Source organism: Plectropomus leopardus, chromosome 19 (genome assembly GCF_008729295.1).
Source record: "Plectropomus leopardus isolate mb chromosome 19, YSFRI_Pleo_2.0, whole genome shotgun sequence".
Classification (NCBI taxonomy): Eukaryota; Metazoa; Chordata; class Actinopteri; order Perciformes; family Serranidae; genus Plectropomus; species Plectropomus leopardus.
The window spans coordinates 15,258,893-15,268,587 of record NC_056481.1 but is presented as its reverse complement, the minus strand read 5'-3'; the positions used below and the strand labels follow the sequence as shown (position 1 = coordinate 15,268,587).

Sequence of the window (9,695 nt, the reverse complement as noted above, 5' to 3'; positions counted from 1 at the left end):
GAATTTCCCTTTTGGGATGATAAAGTTTACCTTAGATTACCTTACTGTTATTCTTATTCACAAACACAAAACCAAAAGCTATTTATTAGACTTGTAATGAATGAAAAAAAAGTAAATTTAAGAAAATTTATCAGGTCTCCTAAGGTTTTTGGCCTCTTAAGCTCTGCTGGACCGATCGCTGGCTAACATTTAAATCTGGGGCCCATGTGGATAGTATAAGGGCCAAAAAATGGGCCCTATATGGGATTGCCCACAGCTTCATAATAAGGCCCCATGCCAATGCCCTACATAGGTGGGTTTACCCAAGTGGACCCCACAAGATTTAAGCTAGGGATACCTGGGTATGAAGTGGGTATGGGCCAAAAATGGGAATCTTATCTGGGGCCCACTTGGGTAAACCCTACATTTGAGCAAGTGGCACTGAGTCATTATGAAACTCCTGGACAATAGGGCCCATTTTTTTAGTGCGTTTACTACCCAATGGGCCTCACACGGGCCCCACATACAAATGTTGGCTGGGATTTTGCACCTAGTCTTATTCAGAAGCAAGATATTGATCAAAATAATTACAAACAATGAGAGCATGCACCAATTCCAAAGCCAGAATACCATGAATATTTGAAATGTCATGTAGTTGAAATCAGTAGCCTCACAAAGACAATACACTTCTCTGTTTTTGGATTGCGTCATATTTTATTTTCTTACATGTTCTTCACATAATACAATATGATGGTGCTCCCTGGAGGTCCGTGGATTTCTTGCCCTTGTTGATTTGTTTTTATAGTCTACTAGAACTTTATACTCACTGCTTCTGAAATGATAGGTCAATTAATGAATTAGTCTGTGAGCAGACATTAATCTAAAACTATTTGGGTATTGCTTTTTTGAATGACCTTTAAAGTAGATGCCCCAAATCTTGTAAAATGTGAAGCTTTACTGTTTTTTTAAATAAATAGATCATTTTTTTAGTCCATTTCCCAGCCAAAACAAGCAATCTGAAGAAATCATTATGGGACATTTTTAACTGTTTTTTAATATTTTGTAAACAAAACAATTAATCAATCAATCAAGAAAATTTTTGGAAGATACATTAGTAAGAAAAAATGTTATTTGTAGCACTACTATTCAACAATAGATGCAAATATGAAATAATAATGAATAATAATGAAATAAATCATCTATTACCCGATTTATACAGCATACTGTTGTGTTTATTGTTCAGCTTTGTCAAACCAATAATTTTGTAGTTGTAGAAATGACTGAGTACATGGGGGACCGTCTCCAGCTGTGCTCCCCTGTGGTTGCATAACTTCTGGAAAATAACAGCGCCATTGAAAAAATGACTAATTCCATTAGATTTGAGTGGAAAATCATTTAGGCCTGCTTTCTCACTGCCAAAAATGAACAAAATCCAGTGTACTGAACAGACCCGGCTGCCAGTGAGGATGAACAGTTAGTGTTAGTGTTCACAGTTGAGATAGTAAAGAGTTTCTCCTGCATCTATGCAGATTCTGTGACTTCCATTTCATTCACTATTACTCTCTGTCTTAATCTTTAATGCTTCTACACTGTTGTTTTATTAATGGATGTTATTTCACCACTTTTTTTGTTTCCAGAAATACTCGCCTACTCTGGTAGAGCTGCAAACCAGCCAAGAGAAAAAAAGATTTAAATCTGCACAGATTCAAATCACGTTGCACAAGCATTTGTTTACTGACTAAACTTCATGTAAACAAACATTTTCCTTCAGCTACACAAAGGAACTATTTACTTTTAATAGTTTTGCTGCAGGATAGGGTGAAAACATCAGCAACTGATAGTAAATTTTAACTTTCATTTAACTATTTAACTAAGCTCAAAATTACAGCTTTGGGTTGCTTTAAACGTTACATGTATTCTGTTGCGCTGAGCATGTTTTCAATAAAAACGTGTGTGGAAATCCTGGAATGTGGACTCTAGGCAAACTGCCTCTGGCAGAACTGAGTGCTCTGGACACAGCTGAATTCACGCCCAGCTATCTGTCCAACTGCATGTCTACAAATGTGTCACGTTTCACTTTGCAAAGAGATTAGCAGACCCTTGTTTTCAAATCTGTCTTCTGTCTTTTACCACCATTCAGTCATCTGTTTTTGTTTACTTTTAAGGTTTTTTGTGTTTCAGCAGGAGAGAATCAGCATTTTTCCTGTCTCTCAAAAAAATATTAGTTTCTTTCTGTCTTTCTTTGCAAGAAGTATTGACAAAAATCCAAGTCTCATTTGTTGAGCTCTCACAAGAAATCTTTTGTACTCTTTGTGTGATTATGGTTTGCCTCCCTGTGGTGTGTAGGGCTCTTGTAAGACCCTCCCTTGTCCCTTCCTCAAATTACAGAGCAAGCAGTGAAGATAGTATTGTGAGCAAAAGTGCAATTCATTCGTCGCTGGGAATGTTACATAAGGGCACTTTAGTGTCAGTACGCCTGTGCAAGTTCCACTGATTGTAGCGAGACCAGAACTAGGAAAAGGCACTCAGGTACAAAGATAGAAGGAGGGTGAAAAGTAACATGTTTTAGAGTGACTGAGGCACTTAGCTTCAGCTGAAGGTTCAGGAAGGATTGTTCTCAGATGTTGGAGAAGATTTAGGAGAGAAGAAATCAAGAGGGGACCGATACAAAAGGTTTTGCAGCAGCTAAGGAAACAAGGAGATCAAGAAAGAGTGACGAGGATGTGTACACAGTGATTAAGCAGGAAGAGGTTTGCAGACAGCTGGAATCCATGTTATTACAGAAGCAAATCAGCTGTGAGTGTTTGTCAGAGGACCAAAAACCATCTGAGAGAGGAGCTGCAGGGGTGAAACACCGTACCTGTCTTACCTGAGACATTTTCACAGTTCAATTTTTTGTTCTCTCAACTAAGCTTTTGAAAGTATCGTAAGTCATGTCGGAGGAAGAAAAGTTGTCCTACAGTGAAGCCATTAAAAAGGCAGGCGCTGCCATCACCCGCTTTCCACTCAAACCAGTCAAGGGAGTTCCCCTCATGTGCTTCATCGCCAACAACTGGGACTCCATCTGGGCTTTCCATCCTGACCCCTCAGACATCCTCATTGCCACTTACCCAAAAGCAGGCAGGTTTTGGACAAGACGCATTTTGTGTTATTTGTATATTTATTAATTTGTATCAGTCATTTGTATTTCTGTGATTTTTCACACAGTTGTAGCCAGTGGTGAAATGTAACTAAGTATATTTACAAAAGTACAATAGTAGTAGTTCTTAAACATTTATGTTTTCTGCTACTTCATACTAAGTTATCTTTATATCCATTGAAAATACTGTACTTTTTAAATTAACCACATTTTTTTGTCATGATTATTATCATTTGTTTCAGATTAAGTGTTTGCATACAACATATATTGTGCTATAAAATGTAATGCAATCTTGTCCCTAAACGTTGTATTTTGATGCTTTGGCAGTCTTTTGTGTCGTATCTTGGTGCAAGAATTTATTTTTATTGTTATTGTGTGACTTTGCTGAATCCAAACTAACCCTGTCGGAGAGAGCTGTCTGTTTGAGAAGTGCTGAGCAGAGACTGGATAAATTAGACTTGGATTATGTTGCATGAGTTTTATGAGAGTTTCTGAACAGATGTTTTAGTGGATCCCTATGACTCTAATTCATCCAGAATTCTTTTGGTTTATGGATTCTTGTTCACCGTGGAGGCACACAGGGAGAAATAACATTTTCTTTCCAAATTCAGTATAAGGGATCATTTGATATTCAAATGGTCATATGTGTGGTTGAGGTATTCCTTTAAGTTAGGTAAATAAATACTTCTACTATGACAGGATATTTCTTATAATTGGTAGGATTTAATACTGTACTTGAAAAGTATCCTGAACTCAGTGTTGATTTGTGATTTGGGGACATAGGGACCACATGGACCCAGGAGATAGTTGACCTGCTTCTTCATAACGGAGATGCTGAGGCCTGCAAACGAGCCCCCACACCCATCCGCAGTCCTTTCCTCGAGATCTTCTCCCCACCACCTATCCCCTCAGGTGTGTATTTAATTGTTATGTTTGTATGTATGCAATTGTACTAATATTTATACGGTTTATCTTCAAGTGCAATATATGTCTTATAATCTTTTTTAAAACATAAGATATTATTTCCAAATACATCCTAGACTAGATCGGACTGTGTCACGCATGTCAAAACTCACAAATTCCTGAGAATTTTTTTTGGAGCAGCTTGTCTCTCCCACTAAACAGGGTCAATTAGTTATTAACAAATACTGATTTCCCTCTTTGCCAAGAATGCCTAAACTGCCCGAGTGACAGACTGCTGGCAAAAAAATCCCAACAGTTATGTTTTACTCAAGCTGTCTGCTGGGATCAGCAGCTTTCTTTTTTTTTGCCATAGCCTGTTCAGTGAAATCTGATTTACCTTTTTTAACAAAGCTGAGCATCATCCATACTGCCTCTAGCTGTATTAAATAAAATACTTATTTATTTTTATCAGTGACATTTTAAAGCGGCTTCAATAATGTTTTTGGCCACTAGGAAGATAAAAAGTATCAAGAGAAAAACTTGTAAATGGGTGACATGCTAAAGATAATGTCCTGGTTACACATTTTTCAGACATAGAGCAATCTGAGCATTTGCTTGGAGTCACGTCTCTGACCACTTTGCTTAAATATGTTAGCAAGTTAACAAGTTGTTAACTTTGTCTTTTTGCCATTTTGTGCCAGACAGCATGCAGCTGGGAGTTATTTTGAAATGGCCACCTACAGGGGTTAATGGAAGCACCTTAGACGTCGACTGGTTCATTTGAATCCTTATTGAGAGTTACAAAAAAAGATAACTACTGGTTACCCCAAAAAAGTCTTGTTCAGTGTTGTGTTGTCCGAGACCCTCCTGTTTAGTTTTTCTTGTGCGAATACTTAACATAAGCATTAGCATGCGTGAGCTAAACGAGGTGGAATATGAAATATATTTCATTCCATAATGTCCTTTATATTATGAAATACCTCAAATATTGTTGAAAAAAAAATTTTAAATTCCTGATTTAGATATGATAAGGATGGTGGATGGAATTTTGATTGAATATCTTGTCGTTAATATTTTTGCAATTTCTGAATATCTTTTAAGGGCTTAGTATAGAAAGAGAAACATAAAATATGAGAAATAAAGAAATGAGGGGGAAACCTATAGCCTGGCTCTGTCTAAATGTAAAAACAAAATGCTCCTACCAGTAGCCTATCTGTAGCCTATCTCTAATGCTAACTAATTAACAATTTATCTTTGTGCTAAGCTAAGCTAACATGCTGCTGGCTGAAGCTTCTGTTTTTAGTCTACATACATGATAGTGGTATTAATCCCATCCAATTCTCAACAAGAAGGCAAATCAGCAGATATATCCAAATGTTGATGTCACATATTACTGAAAATGTGAACAACCATAAAGCAAAACAATGAGGCTAAGAAAATCCTTAAAGCTGTTGGGGTGGATATGAGGTTAATTCCCTTTCATTACTGAGTTGGTGCAAAATATTTGTTTAGCCTACAAGATAATTACCCTTCGCCAATAACTTTGCTGCAGCACACACACACTACTGCACGCCAAGTCCTCTTTTATTTAAGCACACTTTATTACATAACACTGTTTTACTCCGAAGATATCTAAGCTTTTCTGAAGTTAAAAAGTACCCAAAATGTTGCTGGTTTCAAGTCAGTTGACAGTCATAAAGCAGCTGTGGGATATCTGTATATTAAAGTGGGACCCATGTAACATGAGCATAACATGGAATTTAAAAAATGTGTGGAACAAAAGTGTGCTTCAGCTCTTTCATACATACATACCCTTTTCTCTGAACTTTTGTTTCAGGTCTTGATCTTTTGAAGACCATGGATCCTCCAAGAATCATCAAGACACATCTTTCTTTTCACCTGGTGCCTCCTGGATTTTGGGAAAACAAGTGCAAGGTAAGACTTACGCTGTCAGATTAAACAGAAATCATTGCTTCACACGGAACAATAAATGCATGTTATCAGGGCAAAAGGTTCATAATAACATGGTTAGAGGTTACAATGCCACAAAATGGCCTATTTAGGCTGCACATTGTGTGCTTAGTTTTTATAATCCCTTATTAAATGTCTCTCCTCATTTTGTGTAAAGGTTATCTACGTGGCACGCAATGCCAAAGACAACCTGGTGAGCTACTACCACTTTGATTGTATGAATCTGACCCAGCCTGAGCCAGGGCCGTGGGAGGGCTACGTGACCAAGTTCATGAAAGGAGAGCGTAAGTATTAAATCACATTTATGAGTGTCACTTTACCTTTATTCAGACTGGTTATTCCTGTTTGTACAAACCTAAACCGTGAAGTTACCAACACACGGGCACGTTTACCCACACAACCAGCCAGAAAATCGTATGTATTTTAACAAATTTATATTTGTACAAGTAGTTGGTGACTCACTGTTTTCCCTGTGGGAAACTTATGCCTCAGTGGCCATGACAGGATTAGCAACCCTGCCAGGCTGCAGAGTGAAGGAAAATGTTCCCCTGGATATACAAAAGAATTTCACCTAGTGTATTTTTATACCTAATTTCTGCTTTGGTGTCTAATTGCCAATAATACACCAACTGCTACTTTATTGCCACAGATGTATTTTAAATGTATTGGTTTGGGAATCTGGGATCCATTTAGCTTTTGGAATAGTTGACAGCCCTTCTTCGCAAAATTTAATGTTTTGCAGGATAACAAACAGTTAATATAAAACCCATTCTGTTTTACTTATGGTTTATGGTTTATACATCATAACTAAGGTGAATGATTTTGTTGCAGTATAATAAACAGTTAATGTCAAAGCCATTTTGTTTTACTCATGGTTCATGGTTTATACATTATAACAAAGTTCAGGGCTTATTTAAACCAGCACATGAGGTGGTGAACCATTGTCAACTTATGAAATTATGTTTTTTTTTATGGAAATGTCAATATTAACACCAGCACTGCAGTGTTTCATCACAATTAAGTCATTTCATTTTGTTTACAGTGGCATCATTAGGCCTGAGCTTCAGTGGTAAATGTTTTATGAATAGGCCTGAATCTGTATTTAAATTATTATGAGATTTAAAAATTCAATGACAGAAAAAGATAATTCATAATTCCCTATTTCCTATATCTTAGCATTTTTTCAGATTTTTAAAAGATAATTTTAAGACATTTTACTGCCAGTTAAGACCTTAATTAGACATGAATCATTCAATGCCATTTAAGACTTTTTAAGGAACTGCAGGAACCCTGATTTATAAATGTTGTTTGTAAGGGTTATTGCAGTAATACATAGAATCAGCAGCTTTAAATATTAAAAGGTTGTTTAATAAACAGATTTTGGTCCAGAGTCACTGTTCAAGAAGGTAACTGTTCACTGGTGAGTATGCTTGACAAATCAAAGAGCTCAATAGAGCCAAAGGGATTTTTCACAACCTGGCCATTCAAAACTCAATGACCCATAATTACTTTATAAATGAGAGCACATTTCTTAAGATATTTAACACATTTTCTGCAACTATATGTACATATTAAGATATGACATAAACCTTGTACACGACTGAGAGTAATGTTACCATCAAAGATGCTCAATTATTGTTTGTGCAGTGGCATGGTTTGTCCTGTGTAATGTGGTCAAGGATGGTAGCAAAATGTGGAAATCCAACGATAATTTCTGTTTTTACGGTTTCGGGCTATAATAAATGGTGTAATTTTGGTAAGTTTTATTTTGGTGGGCCTGTGGGTTAAGAAGGCAGTTTTTCTTTAAGAATCACCAAAAGCTTTAAAAGAAAAAAGAATCGACAAACATTTTTAGAGAATAAAGAAATAGCCAAAAATTTTCCCCAAAAACTTAACGAAAAAAAATAAATATTTTTTACAGAAACGAAATCACATTTTCTTTAAAGGAACAAAAAAAATCACAAAAAAAAAAAAAAAAAATTAAAGAAAAAAAATCACAAAAATGCTAAAAAGAATAATATCATATTAAAAGATGACATAAACCTTTTTACTGGACATGAAATAATGTTACCATGATAGATCCTAAATTATTGTCTCTGCAGTGGCGTGGGGCTCCTGGTATGACCATGTGAAAGGTTACTGGGTGGAGAGAGAGAGGAAGAATATCCTCTACCTCTTCTATGAGGACATGAAAGAGGTACAGAGAACATATGGACTTAGTATTACAACAGTGTGTTGCCACATACTCTTACCATCATATCTACTCTCCCAGAATCCTCGGCGTGAAGTGGAGCGCATCATGAAGTACCTGGAGTTGTCGGTCTCCGATGAGGTCATCAGCCGGATCGTGGAGCTCACCTCCTTTAAGAACATGAAGAAGAATCCTATGGCCAACTACTCCTGCATCCCAGACACTATTTTTGATAAGTCCATCTCCCACTTCATGAGAAAAGGTGCCTAAGTCTGCTCCTAGCCCTGTGCAGAAGCAAGAAATTGATAAAAATGATTAAAAATGAGCAGAGCAGAGCATGCAACAATTCTAAAGCCAAAATACAATCAATATCTTACAGTGTAATGCAGTGAAATTCAACAATGTGAGTTTCACAAATATGGATTGTGTCATATTTTGTTTTCTTAGTAGCATATTGGGGCCCCCTAGAGGTTTCTTCTGTTTTTAATAATTAGTAATAATTCAACTCAAATGAAAACTTTCTTGTTTTTCTTTATCTTGTAATTTACTTACAAGTTAGTTATTTGACTCTTCTTAAGTTTTGGACCAGCAAGCACTTTGAAGATATCACAACAGTTTTCATAGTTTTCTGAAATTTCACAAACTAAACTATTAATTAAAGTATTGAAAAAATAGTTGGCAGATCACTTAATAAGTAAAATAATCCTTATTTGTAGCCCTACTGCACAATAACAGATGCTTTTAGAGAAAATGTTTAAAGGGTAACTTTTGTATTTTTCAACCTAGACCCTTGTTTCCAATGTTTTTGTGTCTAAGTGACTAATGGAGACAAGCATTTTTGTTACTGATCTAGTGTTGAGTGAGAGTGCTGCAGCTGCAATTTGGGGTCTGTTTCTGATTAAACAAAAAAGATTTCTAGGGATCCTTTCCATAATGTTGTCAGACACAATAATAATCTGAGCCTGTCACTGGCAAAAACCAGCACTTTTAGTTGATCTAAATTGAAATTGCTAAATTGACCGCAGGAATTACATTGTAGCCTAGCAGCAGCCTTGCTTAATACAGGACCAGTTTTAAAAAACATTGTTCCAATTATTTATTAAGACACAAAAACATGGGGAAATAGGGTCCAAGTTGGGATTGATTTACATATATAACACTGCTGTATTCTCTTCTGCATTTTCTTTCTTTACAGGTGAAGTAGGCGATTGGAAAAACTATTTCACAACCGAGCAATCAAAGACGTTTGATGAAGATTATGAAAAGCAAATGAAGGGAGTCAACATACCATTCAGGACCCTCATCTAATGGATTTTGTGTTTTCCAAACTGAAGTAGCTGTGCAAACCAAAGATTGATTAACTAATACTGTACAGCACTCACAGGGCAGAAATACTGAGAACTGAGAAAATCTGAAATAAGCTAAATGCCAAAACAAGCCATCAATCATAATAATAAATAGATAATAAAATAAAACCTGATAGAGAGGAAAATCATCCAAATGTATGTTTCA

General features: G+C 36.2%; 1 protein-coding gene across 1 annotated transcript; it reads left to right on the top strand.

The window, feature by feature from the left end:
• Positions 1–2,517: 2,517 nt before the first annotated feature.
• Positions 2,518–9,621, top strand: sult1st6 (sulfotransferase family 1, cytosolic sulfotransferase 6). The gene is made up of 7 exons (XM_042507388.1): positions 2,518–3,099; positions 3,902–4,030; positions 5,859–5,956; positions 6,150–6,276; positions 8,095–8,189; positions 8,265–8,445; positions 9,379–9,621. Exons 1-7 carry the CDS (start codon positions 2,913–2,915, stop codon positions 9,489–9,491), a joined length of 930 nt encoding a protein of 309 aa, XP_042363322.1. The 5' UTR covers positions 2,518–2,912; the 3' UTR covers positions 9,492–9,621.
• The last annotated feature ends 74 nt before the right edge of the window (positions 9,622–9,695 follow it).